The sequence below is a fragment of the Sander vitreus genome, chromosome 23 (genome assembly GCF_031162955.1).
Source record: "Sander vitreus isolate 19-12246 chromosome 23, sanVit1, whole genome shotgun sequence".
NCBI classification, from domain to species: Eukaryota; Metazoa; Chordata; class Actinopteri; order Perciformes; family Percidae; genus Sander; species Sander vitreus.
In genome coordinates this window covers 13,331,210-13,353,106 of record NC_135877.1, presented here as the reverse complement: position 1 = coordinate 13,353,106, position 21,897 = coordinate 13,331,210, and the positions used below count along the sequence as shown (strand labels likewise).

General features: G+C 40.9%; 1 protein-coding gene across 6 annotated transcripts; it reads left to right on the top strand.

Annotated features, from left to right (window-relative positions):
- The first annotated feature begins 2,159 nt into the window (after positions 1-2,159).
- Positions 2,160-18,046, top strand: nrf1 (nuclear respiratory factor 1). Of its 6 annotated transcripts, XR_013503896.1 has the most exons (13): positions 2,160-2,296; positions 4,156-4,276; positions 4,472-4,616; positions 5,346-5,460; positions 5,650-5,776; positions 5,941-6,081; positions 8,632-8,790; positions 9,199-9,411; positions 9,546-9,644; positions 9,991-10,163; positions 12,554-12,675; positions 13,377-13,471; positions 16,941-17,030. XR_013503896.1 is itself a non-coding variant. In XM_078281676.1 (12 exons), the coding sequence occupies exons 2-12, from the start codon at positions 4,199-4,201 to the stop codon at positions 12,898-12,900; spliced, it is 1,500 nt and encodes a 499-aa protein (XP_078137802.1). In that variant the 5' UTR covers positions 2,160-2,296; positions 4,156-4,198; the 3' UTR covers positions 12,901-12,938. The 6 variants fall into 6 exon arrangements, 5 of the variants coding, with proteins under 5 accessions (XP_078137802.1, XP_078137799.1, XP_078137801.1 ...); XM_078281676.1 differs by lacking the exons at positions 13,377-13,471; positions 16,941-17,030 and adding an exon at positions 12,773-12,938; XM_078281673.1 differs by lacking the exon at positions 13,377-13,471 and having other exon boundaries at positions 2,161-2,296; positions 4,156-4,267; positions 16,941-18,046.
- The last annotated feature ends 3,851 nt before the right edge of the window (positions 18,047-21,897 follow it).

Below are 21,897 nucleotides of genomic sequence, written 5' to 3'. Positions count from 1 at the left end.
GTACCTATTTGGTGTGCAAAGTAGGGGAGGATTATAGCATCAGGGCAGTGCAGTAAACTTTAAAGTGTAGCCACCAATACAGACCAAAATCTCCCGTGTCAGGGATAATTTTAGTCCACTTTAATGAATACTGAAACAGACACACAATACCTTTAAATGCTATTATACAGTATAGAGTAGCAGTTAACTGGCAATGAGATTGAGAGGCTTTTACCTTCCAAATTTATTTGACATCTCTTATGTATTAACCTATTTGGATCGCGAGCATGTTGACCTATAAAAGAGAAGAGAAAATTAGGCCACTTAAAAAAGTAAACTGTCATGTTAATTTATGTAAGTTTACTATCATATACACTTATTTGCAAGTCTATAGGGACAGCTAGCTCAAACTAATGCAGTCTAATCCAATAGTCCTGCAATGAATCCTACCTTCATTAAGGTTAATGTTTTGGTTGAAACTGTTTTAGAGATGTGTTGATTCAACTTAATGTATTGTATTGCGTTATAATGGCAGCTGTTTCTATCTTTTTGTCCACCCCATATATATATATATATATATATATATATATATATATATATATATATATATATATATGAGAGTAGGCTAAATAACAGAATCATCTCTGTACAAAGCAGCACAAACTGCAGCCTCCAAACTGATCATAAAGTATCTCTAAAACAGTTTTAACACTGAACATGAAACCTTCATGGAGGTGGAGGTAGGATTTTTTGTAGGACTGTTATTTGTACAGACTGCGTTAGCTTTAGATAGGTATTCCTACTGTAGCAATGCAATAGTGTTCTTAAAAGCTGGTACCTCGGTAAACAATAAATATGTCTGTACAAGCCTAGCTAGGTCCAATTAGAATCACTGTGAAAATGTTGTGCAGATTTAATCCCTTTAATAAATGTGTCCTACATTGTTTGCTTGAATAATGTTTTTGAACAAAAATTCTACCAAACTCTTGGGGGAATCAACAGTTTAATGTAGCAATGTATACAGAAATGTATACGGCTTGAACGACACAGGTGATGCTAATTGGAGTAACGTTAATTTGGAAAGTTTACTTTGGTCTAGAGTCAGTTGCTCTTTCTCTGCAGTGACGTTTTCCCAAATTAGGACATGCACCTTTTTAACACTAACACTATATAATTAACCTCAGCTGCTTTTGTTGTTCTTTTTGGCTTTGTTTGTAGCACAGCAAGCAGATAACTTCACAACAACGACGGTGGTAGGGTGCTTCTGTTGAGCTGATCAAGTGAGCCTCAGTAGAAAGGGGCGTGGTTTGCCATGTCTTGTGTGGCGTTTAAAAACTATCGGAAATATTAGCCACAATAAACGATGCATGAATGACCGATTTCGATTTTAACAAAAATGCACAATCGCTGTGATCGGAAAAGGGGAATGTATGATGCCTAAGTTTCCAAAGTGTAGCCAATGGAAACTAAGTCAGCAAATGTCATATGTAGCCTACTGTAATAATAAACGTTTAAATGTATATATATATAATTGCTCGTAACAATGCTACAAAGTGCTTTACACAGGAAAATACGGTTTTACGGTTTTTCTTTTTTAATGTTTTAATACTATGAACACTTGCCCTGCATTGTGGTTTACATTTTCGATGTTGCTTTTCTATTTCAATTTTATTTACCTTTATACTTCATGAATATCACTGGCTTTGCAACAACTGCACATATCTTATAGACACGTTTTTACATACATTATTATTGTGTTCTTAGTTTTGCACTTTTTAAACACGTGGCTTGGGTGTCCACTTCATTTATGATTTATTCCTTGTAAAAGCATGTGTGACTTGTGTCAGTGAAAAGCGCTATACAAATGCATTGTACTTACTTACTTACGTACTTACTTACTTTTGTATTACTGTCCCTAAAGATTTGCAACTATTGGTCAAATTGTATATTATATTTTCTGGCCATAATGGCACGTCCTTATATGTAGTCTACTATCAGCATAATATGTACTTTCGATGAAACGAAAGAAATAAACAATATAGATGTGCTTTTGCGTACGTCTTGTGACTAAAGGGGTTTCAAAACGCATGTCTGAATCACTGAATCATAGTCTACTATGGTCTATGTATGAATCGTGACTGTAGGAGTTAGAAGCTCAAGAGGAGCACCTGAAGGCATCACTAGTGCAGATCAGTGTTGTGTGCGGTCTGCTCGCTGTGTTTGCTGCGTTTGCTGCTGGCTCCCCTCTGTCGTCCATTAGAGCTCGGTTCCATCCCCACTGTACGGCGCAGGCCCGAAGTAGCGCAGCCGCTCTGAGGTTAGTGCCCTACCGCGCAATCTCCATCTATTTCAGCCCCGGCGCAGCCGCATCATCGAACCCGGCAGCGTTGTGTTGAAAGATGCAGATTGTTTAGATGTTGACTGGAGCAGGTTTATGATACATATATGGCTCTTGTGGGGAATCATGTTCTAGGCGCGTATCGACAACAAGCCCAGAAAGAGTAGAATAGATGTGGACGAGATGCAGGCCGCTGGGCCTGTTGTAGCGATGTGTTTTGTTTCGTATTGCGCGGGTTTCATGTTAACTGATGCGTTACCAAGGTTTAACGTTACCTTTCATTGCTGAATTCATGTGTGTTCAGTGTCCGAACATCAGGAACTTGCTGCTGTTCGCGTTCAAAGCTAATGTTCATTCAGATGACCAAAGCTACACCGCCAAATGGTTAGCTAGCTAGCTTATTAGCCAAATGTAGGACATTGCTAGCTTAGCTAGCTCAGTTTGGCAGTCGTTGTCTACAGACCCGGCAAGTCTGCTAAGATTACAGCACCGCAATGCTTGAGCAGTAACGTTGCCTATTTAACAGAGTTAATTATGCGTACTTACTAGGTGATAGGACATTTGCCTTATTGCAGGCCGTGGATATGATTAAACATCAATGTTATTGTCGAGTCGCGCACCGATTCGTGCATCATCCCATTGATCCTATCCGCAGCTAACGTTGCAGTCCATGTAGTTGTTAAAGGGGATATTGCAGGCAAATAAACCTGCCTGGCTGCTGTTGATAACAAACATTTTGCTTTGTAATTTTGTAATGGTGGGTAACAAACCGGTAACAACGTTCCTGTCCAAGTCTCTTTCAAAGAGACACGATCTGTTCAAATAAATATTCCATATACCAGCTGCCCACCATGAATCCACTGAGCAGGTTATACCATATTAAACTGCCCAGTCAGTGGTTCATTTCACTCAAAAAGCGTGTCTACATTGACCATGTATTGATTGAGTCGTGGATGTCTGAGCGAACAAAAGCATATTGTGTATGTTACTGACTTATGTTCAAAATTGCCTTTAACTAATTTGAAACTATGATATGCATCTAAATAGTTCTAAGCAATATCTATTAATGTGTTGAATGTATATCTTGCAATTCCATTTATTTTAAGACCTATGATTTAACACATAATACATGGGAAAATAAAACTCAAAATAAATAAATAAAAATTCATCCTTTTGATCACAGTTATTCCAAATGAAACTCTCCATTAATGCAGTACAACGCCCCCTATAGGCAGAGCAGCTGTGGTACAACCAGTACACTCAGACAAGAAGCACAAAGATAACAGGGCATATATTTCCACTATTAAGACACACTTTTTAGGTAATAGAGTAATAACTATTGTGCACTAATGTAACAGAACCTCGTGAAATAAATTATGAAGATGACAACTGTGCATGGTCACAGTTTTGTCCTAAATTGCTTGAGTTTGAAGGTCTTAATTCCATGAACTTTGCATTCATGGTGCCCCTATGTTCACATAAATACACAAAATACTTGCAGTGTCTTGTAAGATTAACATACCAGGCAGTATTTCTGATTAATTTGTATTTCATTTAAATTATGTGTTATCAACATGATGTAGTTATGCCAGCAAATGATTATAAGAACCTGTTGCAATATAGATAATAGTAGATTTTGAGGACATGTTACATCATTGTGTATATGCTAAGATGTATATCAATTGCCAATACAGCAGGAATTACTCTTAATACGAATTTTGTGCTATATTATAATGAATAGATGGAATTTACTCAGGCACCATATAGGGGTAAAATAGTTAATCGGTTAGTGTCAATATCTTACGCTGCCTCTGCTCTTTTCCTCTTTCTCTCCTCAGTCATTGTAACGTGGATCCAGCTGTGTAGACCAGGTGGCCGATAATGGACGAGCACGTCGTTCACCAGACAGAACACATGACCACCATCGAGGCCAGCGCCGTCAGCCAACAGGTCCAGCAGGTGCCCTTATAAGCAGAATAATTAAACAGTGGAAACCAGGAAGGATGAAGAGGCAGTCCTCCTCTTTAGCACAAGGCCCAATTACTCACAAGATATTTAAACAACCAGCTAGTTAGATTGTTAGACTAGAACAGAAACAATAATGCCTCAGTCAATTTAAACCCATTCTATTTGGATTATTACTGTATACTATAGGTACATGTGGCCACCTTTACCGAAGCGTCCATGATGAGCGCTGAAGAAGACTCAACGTCCTCACCAGATGATGATCCTTATGACGATACGGACATCCTCAACTCAGCTGGCACTGATGAGATCACAGCTCACCTGGCTGCCGCAGGTACGTCTTGACTCTACCCAGTAGGGAGAAGCCGAGCATTTGGTGGTTCCAAATTAGTGGGACTAATTTCATAAGAAGCATCCAAGAACACTTAAGGAGTTTCCCAACCAATGTCTGGCAGACAAGCAGATGTTTTTATCTTGCATTTCTGATGAATTCTGCTAATCCAGTAAAACATTCCATAGCCACCTGAGTTCAGTGTAATGCTTTTAATTAAACAACAGGTGGTGCCAGTGGACTGTTTTGTGGATACATGTAACAGTTTGCCAGATTGAATGTATATACTAGAAAATGGGGAAAGTACTGGAGGGCTCCTAAGTAGCTTTGTGCTGGGGAGAGACGTGTATCATGGGCTTATGGTGTTGTCATACATGTGTATTTGGTTTATTGTCTTTTTTTTGTTACTATTCTGTTGAAGGGTTTCGAATATTGTAGTTACTGTGTCATCTTTCTTGATTTTTGTCTGGGTGGGTAGTGATGATGGGGGGGGGGGGGTTCATGTTGTGAGTTGAATGTTTTGTATTTTGTTAAAAATTGAAGAAAAAGAAAAATTGTTAATCACAAAAAATCAAAAAGAAGATTGAGTTGTGCAGGCTGTACATTCAAGAGAATTATTGTAAGCTCAATTCAGAAAGAAAAATACATTTAAAGACAATCTACAGTATGTTGTTCATTTTGATTACTAGCCTCTTATTTTACTAACAGTCAAACTTGCTCTTTCTCTCTCAGGGCCAGTAGGCATGGCAGCTGCTGCTGCCGTGGCAACTGGTAAGAAAAGAAAGAGGCCTCATATCTTTGAATCCAACCCCTCCATCCGCAAGAGGCAGCAGACACGTCTGCTCAGGTGAGCTTAAAACACCAATAGTGCAACATTCCCCAATACCTCTACCATGTATTATCCCTCAACAGTTTCAATGACAGAAATATCACTTTCAGCACCTGAAATCATTGGTGACTCTCAGACAGAGTTGCTGTTGTACTTTATGGCTTTTATTGTGAACCAGGAGATAAAGGATGGTGTGTGTGTTTTCAGGAAACTGCGAGCCACCCTGGATGAGTACACCACTAGAGTGGGCCAACAGGCCATAGTGCTGTGTATCTCTCCCTCAAAACCCAACCCTGTGTTCAAGGTGTTTGGTGCTGCTCCTCTGGAGAATGTGGTGAGTGTTATAGTCAGCAGTTATTTGCAATTATTTGTGTTTGTGAAGATGTTTATCAGCAAATGTTTGGTATTTGTACTTGATAAGAGACTCAGATGATTAAACGATCTTCCAAAATTAAGTCAATTAATTTTCTGTGTTGCAACTGTCTTTCTATCCTCCAGGTGAGGAAGTATAAGGGCATGATATTAGAGGATCTGGAGAATGCTCTGGCTGAACATGCCCCCGCTGGTGGAGAGCTGGCCTCAGAGCTGCCCCCCCTCACCATCGATGGCATCCCTGTCTCTGTGGACAAGATGACCCAGGTCAGGCTCAACACTCTCTCTGCTTATCTATTATGGTCCAACATATGTTCCATTAAACAGCTGTTCCTTTGTCGAAAATTGACAAATCCAAAACTCCCTTTTTGGTGTCTAAGACACAAACACAATGCTGACAGTCCCAGCAGAGGGCACCAGTTGGCAACAAATCAGAATCATAATTGTGAGCTTAGCTAGCTCCTACCTATGTATCAAGGTCAACCACTCCGTTTTAGCTGTGTCCATCAGTGTCGCTTGATGAGTTTGATTCATGCGTGTTTAACCAGTTGTTATTTCCAACATACTCATTCATTTTATTGGTAAAGAGCGACTTCGATATTGTAATTCAAGCACACAGTATGCCTGATGCATAGGTAGTATCCGCATTTGAAGAAAAAAAACCAAGCCGCCTCCCTTTGCAAGATAGGCTGTCGTACCAGTGAGAGGATGTGCAGAGTAGATTGCTCTTTGTAAAACCCTCACTGCAACATTAGCACCATTGGCAGCTTGAGTACTCTCTTGACCCGAGGGAACTCGGCTTGTTTACTCTGCCATCCCAGTGCTGCTGACGCATTCGCTGGATCATCGTCTGAGTAGCCAGCATGACAGTGGCCCTCAGAGACGGTCCTCAACCCTGGGAGTACGGTAGCCAATCCCAGGACCTGATGCGTCCTCAGAGGGAAGGTGTTAGTTGGTGCTTGTTTTTCTGGAGGCTGTAGGATGAGATTATCATGAGTAACCTGTTGCCTCACTCAGTTTGGCCAAGCCAGGTGGAAAGGTGTCGGGGTGGGGTGTTTTTAGAGGTATGTGTGTGCCAAGTGTTGGAGACAGGATGGTTGATCAATCTTGGAGATGGCAAATATGAAAATTAGAACTCTGCGATGAAAGAGAGCTAATTCAGACTTCATGCTCCTGATCCATTTTAGCAAGGCCTTATTGTCTTCTATGCAGGGACATCTGCAGTAGGCTTTACGCAGCTGAAGAAATCCAAAGTGAGGTTTAGTGACGCAGGTCGAGGCCCTGGCCAGTCCGATATATGGAGCATCTGTAGCAGGTGATCCCGGGTCTAGCCTGAGCCCATAATTACCCCCTAGCCTTGTTAAGGCCGGGGACCCAGCAACATAGCCGCCTTCCTAAATGCTGATTGGACCATTGCTTGGCGGATTAGGATTGTGGGGGGGTGGGGTGGTGGGTGCGAGCACAACATGCCACTTAACTCACTAGCTACTGTAATTAGGCCATCTGGCCACATGCATCCACATACATCCACACATGGATGAGCCACAGGTGGAAATGCAAGCATCTTTTTTGCTACTAAGTCCGTCTTTCTGGGGCTAATCTAAGTTGTTCTGTCAGCGTGCCAAGTGTCGGCTGAAGAGAAGCCCCTTTACTGCAGCCACCAGTTGTGGTCTGTGTTTTTCCAAAGCTGGTGGGATAAAGTATTGACCATCCATTTTCTATCAAGATCCATTTTGTCATATCTCTTTGTGATGCACTGAGGAACTGTGTATAGGTGGGGAGGGATGGATTTATTTCTCCCGGAACCAAATTTAGACTGTGATGTCAAGACAGGCAGACGCTGCAGTGCCTCATTGTGCAATATAATCCCCCAGTGATGCTTGCATATTACCAGGACACTGAGGACATTTGCCACTAAACCCCACCCCAGCCTGTCAGATAGTGTGAGCGCATGCCTGGCCTGGAAGTGGTGATGGTGAGTGAATAGGCATGCTGCTCACTGCCACACGTGAAGTATATATGTTGCCCGTTGATCAATAGTGAGCAAATCGGATAAGACCCCCACTTATTCTCTCTCCCTGCTTTGGACCACAGTGCAAACTCTCAAATAACAGCCACCACAAATCAAACAATTTCCTCTTTTACAATTAGTAAAAAAAAAACAAGCCTCTGAAGAATGGTCATGCTATGTGAGTGTTGGTCCCCAGGACAGAGCAATCAGCCCACAATAATGGTATTTTTTTTTAGTTCTAACGTCATGCATTAAAGACGCTTGGCTCCCTTACTTTGTTGTTTGTGAACACTCAAATATAGTGGACAAGCACTCATTGATACAGTCAATGTACAATAATGAAATAATAACTTGAGTCTCATAAAGTAGCACACACCATGAGTGATCAAAGTAAATCTAATGTTTTTGTTTGACATTGATTTTCTTTTTAACAATATTGACCAGATTGTCCTCGTTAATACCTCCACTGAGTGTACTGGAGCCTTTGCTAGGACAGGTTGACTGCTGGACTGTGTTGGATCTCCCCTGATGTTCCCATGGTGTCTGTCTAACACATCAGGCTGGAGCCACAGCCATAGATTGGTCTGTTAATAAATATGATCGCACTGTTCTCCTTTTAGAAAGCCTGATTCTATTTGCAGGCCTTGACCACCTCAGCACCCTGCAGCAGGCACCCGATCAATACGCGCCTCCTGTTGCCTGCTCAAGGGCGTGTGTGCTTATGTGTGTCTGAGAGAGACACTGTGACTTTCCGTTTTGGTTGTCTGTGTCATCTCTTTTCTCAATGCGTCTCTCTTTTGTCTCAGGCCCAGCTGCGAGCGTTCATCCCAGAGATGCTGAAGTACTCAACGGGCCGAGGGAAGCCTGGCTGGGGTAAGGAGAGCTGCAAGCCAGTGTGGTGGCCTGAGGATATCCCTTGGGCCAACGTACGCAGCGACGTCCGCACAGAGGAGCAGAAACAGAGGGTGAGAGAAATACTGGTGTAATGATGATGTCGATCTTTGCAGGGAAATACTGTTTTTTGTTGCCCCCCTCTGTTTTTGTTTAGCCTCGATTTCTGCACTGTACGGAATAGTTAACAAGCATATTCGAAGAGATGCTATGTATCTTTTTGTACATTAGGTCCCAAAGTGACACTAAACTACACAAACTTCTGATTTTGCATTTATGGGAGGGTAATTAAGATTGTTATCCCATTCTATGTCAGTCATCAAAGGTATCTGATGATCTGGTATCTGAATACGCAGTTCTTTAAATCTTTGACATGAGTGAATTAGGGCACTCTAATCTGTAATGTGGCATTCAGTGTCAGAAGTCCTTAAACCAGTCTGCAGAAAAGTTTGCCATATTGACTTGTATTTTTGTTTCCCAAGGTGTCTTGGACGCAGGCATTGCGGACTATCGTTAAGAACTGCTACAAGCAGCATGGCCGTGAGGATCTGTTGTATGCTTTTGAAGACCAGATAACCACGACAACCACTACCCAGCACCACCTGACCACTGCGCAGAGTATCACTCATCTCGTGCCCTCGCAAACTGTGGTACAGACCGTCAACAACCCTGACGGAACGGTCTCGCTCATCCAGGTACATTTTAGCTGCTTTTTAAACATTATAGTCTTGAGGATTGCACTTTTTCAAATCAAAATCTCATTCAGTTATTCTAAGGTTTAGTACACCATTTATGAACTTTTTTTTGTCACTGCACCTCTTTCTCTTAGGTTGGCACAGGACACACAGTTGCCACCCTGGCAGATGCCTCAGAGCTGCCAGGTGTGACGGTGGCACAGGTCAACTACGCCACAGTGACTGACGGAGAGGTACGCATACCTCTAATCACTTTTTCTAATACTACAATACAAACACATTCTGACCATTTACTACACACACAAACTGCAGTAATAAACTCCAAATCAACCACTCCTTCATTTCCTCAAACACATAAATTGATAGAGCTAGCAAGTCTTATGCCTGAGTCACAGAAACAAAGACTATGCAGCAAAAACAGTGAAGTGTTTAAAAGGTACTTAATAAGAGCTCTCCGTTCAGCACCACAAAATCAAAACACAGCCCAGAGTACCAACAATCCAATAATAGTTATTTTTCTTATTTTTTTCTTAATTACCTCAACGCAGATCCTCATTTGCTTTCTGTATGAAATTATATATTGTCCCTTTCGAGGTGGAGCAGAACTGGGCCACCCTCCAGGGCGGCGAGATGACAATCCAAACCACTCAGGCCTCAGAGGCCACGCAGGCTGTAGCATCCCTGGCAGAAGCCGCTGTTGCCGCAAGTCACGAAATGCAGCCCGGAGCCACCGTCACAATGGCTCTTAACAGGTAAGTGTGGGAGATTTGAATAGGTTATTTTGCAAGTCACAAGAAAATAGCATTTTGATGTTATTTAGGTGGCTTTAACTTTGTAGGGGCTGAAGGCAACGTGAGAAAGGAGTGTTAAATTATAGATATAGACCAGGAGGTAATCAAATGTCACTATTTCAGGTGGACTCCTGTCATGTGCTTAAGAACATAAGATATTGTAGATCTCAAGTGCATCTATGGCTAGTATCCTCAGGTCAAAAAAAATGCTACCTCTTCAAACTTGAAAATGTGTAATAGCGGGGAAACAGAGGTTGGCATTAAAGCATAAAGCTGTCACTGTAGAATTGTCCCTACTTATTTTTTTTTAATTTTATGTACACATACTTTTAGGATGGTTTGGTGTTCAGCTTTCAATGACAATCCTCAAGGGTCCTCAGTTACTGGTGGTGGAGGCAGCAAACACTGCAGTAAAGAAGAATCCATAATTATATAGGCAGCTCTAACAAGTGGATGAGAATGGGACAACTGTCAGGGCAGGTCACCGGGGTCTCTGGAGATGAGAGTCAACTGCCTCTCATCCTAGTTCAGCATCTAATTAATTAGCCTGTAGCTTTTATAGAGGCAAGGTGCACAACCATTAAATTGGTCCTTAACCACATATTTCCATGTGCTAACGACTCAGTAGGATTTTGTTTACTTAAAAAACACTAGTGCATGTGTTAAATGCTTGATTGCTTATTAGTGCAACAAAGTCAGTTCAGGTTTGAAATAAAATCACACATAACAGCTTTTAACTTGTACTAGGACTTGTACTTGGTCCTGTAATTAAAATACTGTGAGAGTTGAAGATGCAGTATACTGACCTTGAGCAATAGGCTGTCTGCAGAGTCTGGAAATAGTCTTTGTTTTCAGTCATATAACTATCAGTGACAAATGTCTTAACTACAGCCACTTCAGTGATACAATATGTACAGGGGTTGTTGTCGGTGTAATGTTTTTCTAGAGGGAAATCAGCCACACACAATTGTACTCAGGAGGGATCTACAACAGGATCTTAAATCATGTCCCTTGGAGGGCCAAGTGTCTGCAGGATCGGATTACAACGCAAGAATACAGCAGGTTGAAAGTGTGCCCATGAATAAAATGAGTTAGTAGTCTTTGGCTGCAGCTACAACCTGTAGACCTTTAGCTTTCCATAGCCTGATCTACACAGCTTTGATTTGCTTTATGATATTATATATATATATATATATATATATATATATATATATATATATATATATATATATCTCATCAAAGGTATATAATTTGTCAATTTCAGTTCAGTCAGTCAGTTACTGAGGTGCTAACATGTTAGCTGTGGTTAACCCTAACCCTTTTTTACTGCAGTAGTGTCAAGGCAATAATTTCAGATGTGTATGGGTATGTCCCATTGGGGCTTGTTACCTGCACCCACCTGAGTCCTCCTTCCCCTCCCCTCCCCTGTTTACCTTTGCCAAGCCACTATAGGCTCTCTGCTCCACAGGCTCTGGAACATTTTGTTTCTGCTTTCCAGCTCCAGAGGGAGAATAGAGCCTCTTTCTCCCACTGTCTTTTCTGCTGAGTGGACCACAAATGATACTTGATTATCTTGTGTTCATTGGTGTAATTTGTTGCACAGTAAGCTGTAGATTGATAACATAATGTTTACCGCTAAACTACAAAATGTGTACCCATGTTGTCTTTGCCACCACGATTAACAGCAAAAATGATCAAAATTCAATATCTGTATTCAAGGCTCAATAAGAAGCCTTTTTTTACCGATGTTGCCAGACTTTGCTTCCATTGTCTTACCGAACAGCATCCAGTTGGGTGGCATCCACTTACAAAAGTGTGAGTGCATGATTACTGCTTACTCAGCTCCTCCGTATCTGACTGTCTGTAGTTCTATCTCAGATGTGATTATCAACCAAGCTGTGAACAGTTCCATTAGTTCATAACGAAGCTGGTGCGGTAATAGGCTCCTGGTAATTCCACTGGATAGATCTGGTTAATAAAACTGCTTTGTTAGACCCGTAGCACCTGGCCTTTAGGGAGACGTGACAGATTCTCCATAAGTCCCGACTAGAAAAGCCTCTTACAGCTCATACACTCCTACCTCTTCACCCCACATCTCTATAATAACCCTTGCCTTTGTGAGCAGACTGTGTGTGTTTTACTTTGCTTTGTAGAAATGATTGTATCTGAAAGCATAATATATGCATCCATCTCGTGTGTTTTTTAATTGTAAATTGTATGCACAGAAAAGGTTTAGTTGCCTGTTTTTACATATTGCACACTACATCGTGTGTGTGTGTGTGTGTGTGTGTGTGTGTGTGTGTGTGTGTGTGTGTGTGTGTGTGTGTGTGTGTGTGTGTGTGTGTGTGTAGTGAGGCAGCAGCCCATGCTGTAGCGACGTTGGCGGAGGCTACTCTACAAGGCGGAGGGCAGATTGTCCTGGCAGAGACAGCAGCTGCTGTTGGGGCACTGGCAGGGGTTCAAGATGCCACAGGTACATATCCATTCAAACAAGATGCAAAATGCACCTCAAATGACAGCATTTACAGTCATATACAGTATAAGGACACCTTTGTTATTGTCTATGGCAGTGGTTCTCAACCTATTTGAGTCGCGACCCCCCAGAATATTCAGGTTGATGTTGCCAGAGAGAGCAAGAGAGCTGCAAACGGACGTAAACAGCTGTTTCTACGTGCCTACCCCAGCTGAATTTGAGTGATTATTGTAAATGCTCTGATTATTAAATGTAAATAAATGCTTTGTTTGTGATGACAGTTTTGTTTAGTTTTAACAGCTAGCATGTTGTCCAATGTGCTCCAGGCACTGTAGATTTTTGATGCGTTCCGTGACTTTTTCTCTCCTCCTGAACCGACAGCACCCTCTTTGTGTACTGGGACCTCCTGATTTACAAATTAAGCATGTGATATAGTATCATCAAAATGCCTTTGCTTGTTTAGCTGTTGAATTCATAGCTGCCATTAATAAATAGCAAGTTCAGCTACTAAAACCCTAGATATAACATATGTACGTCTGAAATCACTCTTCCCTTAATTGTGCACACATCCCTATATAATAGACACTCAATAGTTTACTTTTTAGTGAGTAGTAAATTGTGATTTAAGAGAGTTATGAATTAGAGGCTGACATTTTTTCGGGAATCCTGTGGGTCACGGGATTCCTGTGGGATTCCCGCAGGATGGGAGTCAATTTCACTATTCATCACATGACTGGGACGGAACAGGAACAAAAGTCAACAGGAGCGGGCGGGACAGGAATCATAGTAACAATAGGTCAGTTTTTATATATAAATATATAGTTTTAATATGAACAAACTATATAGTCTATAAATTACACTCCCAGAATTCAGACACTAGCACACCCCCCAGAAGATTAGGATTAAACCACATTTTCTATATCTTATTCAAATCAGTTGTCTGAGCAGATGAATGTAAAAGTCACAAAATTTTGACAGCTGCAAAATTTGCCACCTATATTTATTTCAACCTAATTCGAACAGTAGGAGACTCAAGTAATCTCCCAAACGGAAGTTGGGAATATTTTGTCAGAGTTTTCTATTTTGACAAATGGAAATACAATAACAGAAAACTGCTATGTTTTATCAAGACCTTTTTTACATCACATCTTTACTAATTGGTACTTGTGTGTGCTCCCCAGCCAATGGCATGTCTAATTAGTCTGACTAAGTGTAAGCCTCCCTGCAGTAGCACTGCGCCCTCTGAGCTCCTACACTCTAATCTACTCTGTGCTGATATGACAGATGGTGTGTTTTTTATATATGTGTCTGTGTGTATCTTATATATACTCCCTTCTTTTAATGATACGTTAGCTGCATGACCCCATCGTCAACCTCCTTACATGCATACTGTATGTAATGCTGTGACGATGTTGGCGATGTGTGTCTGATGGGTGACCAGTTTGTAATGACATCCTCACATCCTTGTTGCATAGCAATAACAGCCTTTTTTAGCATATGTTCAGTCAATAGCCCAAGGGTGGAATTTAAAGCTACTGCTTGTCAATGATTAACATCAGGGGACACGCTGCTAATGTTAATTACTAAATGGAGTCTGGAAATATCAGTGGCCTATTGCGCATAAATACAGATATACAAGTGAAACTAAGCGTGAAATGCAGAACATATGAAGTCTTGCTGGCTTAATAGCAATTTGATTGTTCAAGTTGCAAGTGCAATTCAAAAGCTAATGATATTTTTATTTTTCAATCCAGTTTTGGAAACCATGATTTTATGCATTATTATTTATCTTTATTTTATATGTATACGCATTTTTTAAATGTTTATTTGTTATTAAAATTGTTATCCTTTCATATTGATTATTGCTGGAGCCAAAACACATCAATTCAATCATCTCTTTTAGCAGATTGATGATTTGAATCTTGGTCATTTATAATCAATGCAATGATACAACAAATGAATTATTAAACCCCAGTTGATAATGCTAACAAATGTAAACATCTAAGTCTATCTCTGCCATATACAGTATAACAGGAAGGTCTACCCAGACGAAAGGTTTAGTTACACACATCTTGTCAGGCTGTCAATCTTTTTCTTATAATCAGCACAATCCTACTGTGGGATAAACACACTCACACAAAGTACACTAGTCCAGGGGCATGAGCAGGTCCCACAGGGTCCCTTCTAAAGAGTGCCAATCCACTCCATTATCAGTCCAGGGTCTAAACACCAGGGCAGCCTTCAGCACACAACCCCAGGTTCTCTTGTTTGGCTTTATACATGCTCACACACACAGGCTTTTTCTAAAGTCATGCAAGTGTATCTGCATACCTATTTGTCTCTATGCTCTAGCACAGTCTTTTCTCACCGGTTTATATTGAACCACAAATCTTTTTTCAAATCAGTGGATCTCTAGAGGCTTTTTACCTAAAGCAGCCTTCTAGTTGTAGCACCCAGTTTATACAATCAACAAACAATTTAACTTTTTTTTTATGAAATCAGGTTAGTCAAAGGGAAATTGAATTTCATCAGAGAAATTGTCATAACAGACAGCCCTCTAAAACATTGTGGAAAATGGAAAAATATGTACAGTGTGTATTTGCACATTTGTACACTAATTTAAATTCAAGTTATTCAAATCTGAAATCTGAGCCTTTGTTTTTTTGGCATCTTGCTTCCTAAACCATAAGAAGTCATTTGGCTGCAATAGCTCACTTAAACAATCAATAGAGCTGCCAAAGCCAGTCCTTCTCCCAACGATTGACCTTAGCTAATCACTGAAGTGCTACACAAGAGTGGAGCGCTCTGTTTGAAGTGCACCTGCCCAGACACCGCTGATTGGCTTGTGTAGCGACCCTTCGCTGACACAGGCATGCAGACATACACACGCCACACGACCCTTAATGTCTAAGTAACTATGTTTGAGTGACCCAATGAGGCCCTTCACTCAGTAACTGTGCAGTGTCTGTACTTCACCGTGCCCGGCCCAATGCCCTCTTCCCTCCTCCATAATCACCGGCAGCACAATTGCCTGCATCAGCAAAACTTAACCCTGTCACAAATCACTGATGAGTGGGCTTAGCAAGGGCCCACATTAGATGACCAACAATTACAAACTGACCTATCAAAAGGGGCCTGGGAAACTTGAAAGATGAATAATTATGAACATGCAATATATATATTTTTGTACTTTTTTCTTTTTCAAAATCTTTAAATATCATAGGTATTTGAAAGGATTTATTGGTTGTGTGTATTCGGTGCGTTTAAAGTCCAGTGTCTTAGCTCACAGTAACGGGAGCGGGCATGAGCCACTGCCATCCCTAACACTGACCTTCTTGCCTGCCTGTGACACTGTGACAGCTTGCAGGGTGGGGCAGAGGCCCACGTGACTACAGCAGTAATCCCTACAGGCAGAGACACACATACAAACACACAGCTGGGCATGGGGGAAGCGAGCTGAGATCGTTCAATCGGACCATTGTTCAGAAATGCCGTCTCTGTAACATAGCTGCCTCCTGTCACAGACAACTACCTGGACTTGACTGCCTCCCAAGCACCGTGTCAGACACAAACTTTAGTTACAAGATTACCTTTGGCCAAAGACTTAACGAGCAGTATTTGTTAGCATTAGGGCAGCAACTAATAATTATTTTCAATATTAATTAATATGTTGATTACTTTTTTCATTAAACAATGAATTGTTCAGTCGATAAAATGTCAGAAAATAGGTAAGGTATGCCCATTTCCAGAGCCCAAGGTGATGTCATTACATTGCTTGTTTCATCCAAATAGTCGATTTACAATTACATAAAACAGAAAAGTCGCAAATCCCTTTCATTCGAGACTCTCCAACCATCAAATGTTATGCATTTTTCACTGATAAATGACACGAATGATTAATCGATTGTTAAACTTGCCTATAACACATTCTGTGAGCCTATGGCAATCTCTTCAATAGCTTGTTTTATCTGAAAAACAATCCAAAACAGAAGGATATGCAATTTAAAATCATAGAAAAAAAGAGGGAAAACGAGAAATTAAAAACATCTATTGCACTACCAAATGCTACCTGGTAAATTTAATTTAAATCTAATAAATAAATAAATAATCAGTTTTTGGAATTGTTGCCAGTTAGTTTTTATCTGACTAATAGATTCATTGAGTACTAATTACAGCTACTGGGATACTTGGTGTTCAACCCTAACACAAACAGGTTAATGGTGCCGTGTGTCTACATCTAAAACATCTCTGTGTCTTCTCTTCAGGTCTGGTCCAGATCCCAGTCAGCATGTACCAGACTGTAGTGACCAGCCTCGCCCATGGCAACCGGCCCGTCCAGGTTGCCATGGCACCTGTTGCCACACGCATAGATAACACTGTCACACTTGACGGCCAAGCGGTGGAGGTTGTGACCCTGGAACAGTGACAATTAAGACCCTGGAAGCAGTAGGAGGCACTGAATGCCACCTTGAAGATTTGATTATCCTACTGGCTTCCAAGACATCACGCTGTGTACAATGTCAAATATATTTTTAAATGTACAGCTGGAGGGGTAGCAAAAGTGAGTTATCAATGTGTTTACTATGTAAAGATATTGCTTTTGTCGGTATGATTTTTCTCCAATTTAGCTTCATGTTTTTTTTGTTAGCTCTGTGATGTTGAGTATTTAGTATTTATTTCTTTACAATTAATCTTTACTTAAAACAAAGATGAACCAAAAAGCCAGGGAGGAAAGCCACCACTGCTTCACCCGGAGTGTGTAACTATCACTGTTCTGGATTTTTCATTATCGTCTATGTGCTTGACTGTTTTGTTTTTAGGATGCATTTACAATTCACTGCCATAGTCAGAGATCGCTCCTCCTCGGTTACCCATATCCTTGATCACTATTCTAAATGTCACTCTTTCCACCTCAACTCACTAAGGCTCTGGAACAGCATCTGAGCTCCCAGACATTTCTCACATTAGATGAGGAAATATTATGTTGTGCTTTTCCCTGTGCTGTTTTACTGTAGTCCACGCACAAGCCAAGATTTGTGAAGACTCAGGATATACATCAAGATGTTTTTTACTGCTGAGCTCCCTTCCTGAAGCAGCTATTTTGTCTACCAAATCCATTTATTTACAGTGCATGGATAGGGGCATCCCTTGGTATGTTATTTTTTTTAACATGAACTTGTATCATGTCATATTTGGACAGGAGCTGCAGTATTTGTGATGCAAATATCAAATGGGCATCTCTTTAAATCTTGGAACAACCTAAATTTGCTTGCCAAGAATCGACTTAGTTTGATACAGCTTAACAGTTGGTTCAACTTTCACCACTATTTAAAAAATAAAGTCCAATAAAATGGCTGCTGTTCACCATTCATTCAGTTTCTCTTATGATTATTAGTACACTGTTCATCCAACAGCATAACCATCAATGCAAACATAAAATGCTAACGCTACGGTAGTCAGTTTTTCATATTAATATTGAATCAAATGACTACATTAGATAAGGGCAGTTCTGCAGCTCAATAAAGCCTTTTAGCATCTTTTAACTGTATTATCAACCCATGTAGGCAGCTGTATTCAGCAAATAAGCTATTAACCCAATGTACAAAACTCAAACACCAAATGGTGACAAAATTGGAGAATACAGTCAAGTATCTAGCAAGGTTGACCCAGGTAGCCTATTCTTTCAGGGGCTGGTGGAAACCCAAACAGAGCTACAACAGTGAATACTGGGCTTCATTTGCCAGGAAGCCCAAAAGCACAAATCAGTGCTTATTTTACTCCATGTCTTCTGAGCTATTGTTTGCTAACACATTAGATATAGCATCATAAACTTAATTTGTTGGGTGATATATTGTTGGCTGTGTGTCTATCAATTTGTTTAGGTTGCATTTTGTTTAGCAACTTAAGATTTATGATTTGGGAGCTGACTTGGACTGGTCTGTCTTGACTTGAAACTATTGAAAACAATGACCTTGTCCCACCTCTTCCATTATATCACAAGAGACATACACACAGGAAGCATTAGACTTTTCGGTCCTCACAACTATACATAATTAGCTTTTTGAGGAATGCCACATTTCTCTGCATTTTGTCCCATAATAAAATAGTTGTCACAAAATCCGATAGCATCCACGCTCTCCTATTCAGCACCCCCACCTTCCCTGCCGTGACAGACAGGGCCATGATTACATCATAAGCTGCCTGAACCTCCTCTGCTTTAAAGCCTGGGATTTGCTAGCTGGGCCCTTCTGTTGCAGAGTAGAACAGAGAGAGAAGCGTTCAGGCCTTAATCTATCAGGCGTGTATATCCCGCTCTTCTTCCAGATTAAAGCGGAACCAGGTTGCATTCACACAGATGAAAAGATCCCATTTTCTTTCTTGTTTTACGTTGTATTCTCTCGTCTGTCATTTTAGATTGGACCCATTGTGTGAGCTGGAAAACACTCAAGGGTATAATATGGGTCTTTGTAGGGGAGAGAAAACTTTATATAATGTTGAGTCATTGTAGGTGTGTGGCACGCATGCGCGTCAAACTGTCACTGCAGATTAAAAAAGCCTTATTAGCGTGCTTTCTTGGAAAAATGCCTACACCTCATGCTACCTAAGCCTCTCCCTCCTCCATCTCTGTCTCTCGTTTTCTCTGCACCTTCCGCTCAGCTACACTTACACAAAGTGCATTGAAACCTTTCAACTGTATCATTAAAGCTGAACATAACTGAGTTATGAAATGGCACAGGTTCAAATAGGACAGAATTTGTCTCGAAGTGATGATGTCAACTCTTGTCTTAAAATGGGGCCTTCAGCTGTTTAAATCCTAGTGATTGATGTATTTGAATTTTTACCTTTTTTTTCATTGTTTCATTCTAAAATATGAACTAAAATATTTGTAAACAGAATGCACTCAATTTTTGTTATTGCAAAATGATGAACTAAATGAGAAAGTGTGTGTTGTATTTTAAAAGGAAGGATTATGGTTGACAATGATCCAACACTTGAAAAATAATTCCCTGACACTCTATGGCTCACATCGAGAAAAAGTGTCTTTGACTAAATAAAGTTGCTATTTTTCACAAATCCACAACCAGTATTGTGCTACTCTCTTCATATAATAAATTATCTTCATCAAGATCATTTTTTATCACTATTCAATGCCAAATATGCTGTACATTTTCTCTTTTAAAAATTATTCTTTAAAATGCCATTATAAAATTATAGAATTGTTTTGTCCCAAAACTCTGTGGAGTCATAGTTGAAATGTTCTGGGTGAATACACATTTGTTGGTTGATTACTTCACCTGCTCTGTCCCCCTTTTAGGCCTCACAGCTATGTTTTACAAGTCTGTGCTGCATTGCGTGTTACACTGTTACAAGTTACATCATCGTGCACGACACAACGCAGTGCACTCTTCCAATCATCATATCCATCTGACTGACTTTGAACCTGATTGGATGTCATTAAAACCATCCAATCTAGGCAGTCAGGCTGCAGTGAGTGCTTGTGCTCGGTCCTGGGGGCAATATGTTTAGTGGGCAGAGGAAAGGCAGCGCTATTGATTCTCCACAGCCGGTGGACAAGCCTGTAGCCAGGACTTCAGTAGCCTGGCTCCACAGGGGGCACTGCAGGGTGAGGGGAGAGGGGTTGGTCATTCTTGTTGCCTGGGGTCGTGCAGGAAGACTCTAAGGGCAGAGCTTTAATCTCCACTAATCGTTTCTTAATACGTGCATCCCAGGCTCTACACCCCCGCATGCATGCACACACACACTCCCACATCGGCATACACACGTGTAAAAACCCCAAACGAGGGGCAGGAGAGATAATCTCCTACCCCTCGTTCTGAGCATAGAGTTGGTTCACAACAAAAACATCCTTCTTGCACAAGGAAATGGACTCTGTAACCTGCAAAATTGAAATGATGTTCCTTAAAGGTGAATACTTGTACATCTGTCACTGTCTAACCATTCACAAAAATAATTTCCCTCTTCTACGGACCCATGTCTGACCTGGCCTGAGAAAACTTGTGAAAATCCAGAAAAACTAACATAAATACTTTCTTTTGAAAAGAAAAAAATCTATCTCAGCACGCATTTGGGCCTAATGCAGCATTTTCTCTGAAGTCTGAGCATCAGCAGACATGATGAAGTATCTTCCCCCATAATGTAGTCCGATAGTCTAATAATGGCATCCTCACCTTCCCAACTCACACCTCTGTCCATCTCCAGCCCAGACACTGCGTAAGGAACAATGATAATCTCATTTTACTAATGCTCTGCAGCCTGCATTAGAACACAGGCAAAGCACTGTCTCAGCCCAACTCTACCCACCCAGGAAACCGTGTGTGTGTGTGTGTGTGTGTGTGTGTGAGAGAGAGAGAGAGAGAGAGAGAGATGGAGAAAGGGGCCAGGGGGGCTGTGGGATAGAGGGGGCACTGAAAAATGCGGTGTAACCTGAGCTGCTCGGCCCATCTGGAGAAGGCCTGCATTGATAAGGGTTATCCCACAATGCACTTTGCTGCAGAGTAGATCATTAGAGGGAGTCTGACACACGGATCAGTCTTTTGAAAGTATTTATTTGCATCACAGATAAGGGAATTTGTATGATAAAATAAAACATATCATTTGAGAGTTAAAAGTCAGCAGGTGCAAACAAAGAACTAACTGAGAACATTCTTACATTCATGTGGCATTATCAAAGCCCAGACTGTGTGGTTACATGTACACACTATATATGTCATAGGTGTGTGTACATATGTTCTGTAACATCAGACACAACCACAGTTAAGCCGAATCAGTTGTCCGGTGAATAATAGCTTGAGCCGAGCTCTTTTATGTCAACTAGAATCACCACAATGTCAGCACTTACCCACTCTCCTTCTGTTTTAAAGGCCAACCTGCACAAAAGCAGTAGAGCCCCTGCACAGGTCTGATGACAACGTCCACGTAGATCAGATATAGCTAGCCTGCAGGCAAACTAATAACAATACAACAATACAGTAACAATACAAATGATATTAGCTCAAGCTGAAGTATAGGCTATAAAGCAGGATTTATGCAAAGGCAGATAAAGAGGTTTTAATCCCCAGATCCCTGTGCCACCTACATTAGCAGACCCTGACCCAGATATATGGAGCTCAGTATATAGCAGCTTTTCAAGCCATACCATCAATGGACTGTTACAGCAAACCAAACCAACATCTGAGAAAGACTCCCTCGCTCACCACCCTT

Excerpts from the sequence above, each read along its gene's own strand:
- nrf1 (XM_078281672.1), top strand. The coding sequence starts at position 4,199 with ATGGACGAGCACGTCGTTCACCAGACAGAACACATGACCACCATCGAG. Across the intron at positions 5,777-5,940 it reads CTGCTCCTCTGGAGAATGTG|GTGAGGAAGTATAAGGGCAT; the intron begins GTGAGTGTTATA and ends TCTATCCTCCAG. Across the intron at positions 8,791-9,198 it reads CAGAGGAGCAGAAACAGAGG|GTGTCTTGGACGCAGGCATT; the intron begins GTGAGAGAAATA and ends TTGTTTCCCAAG.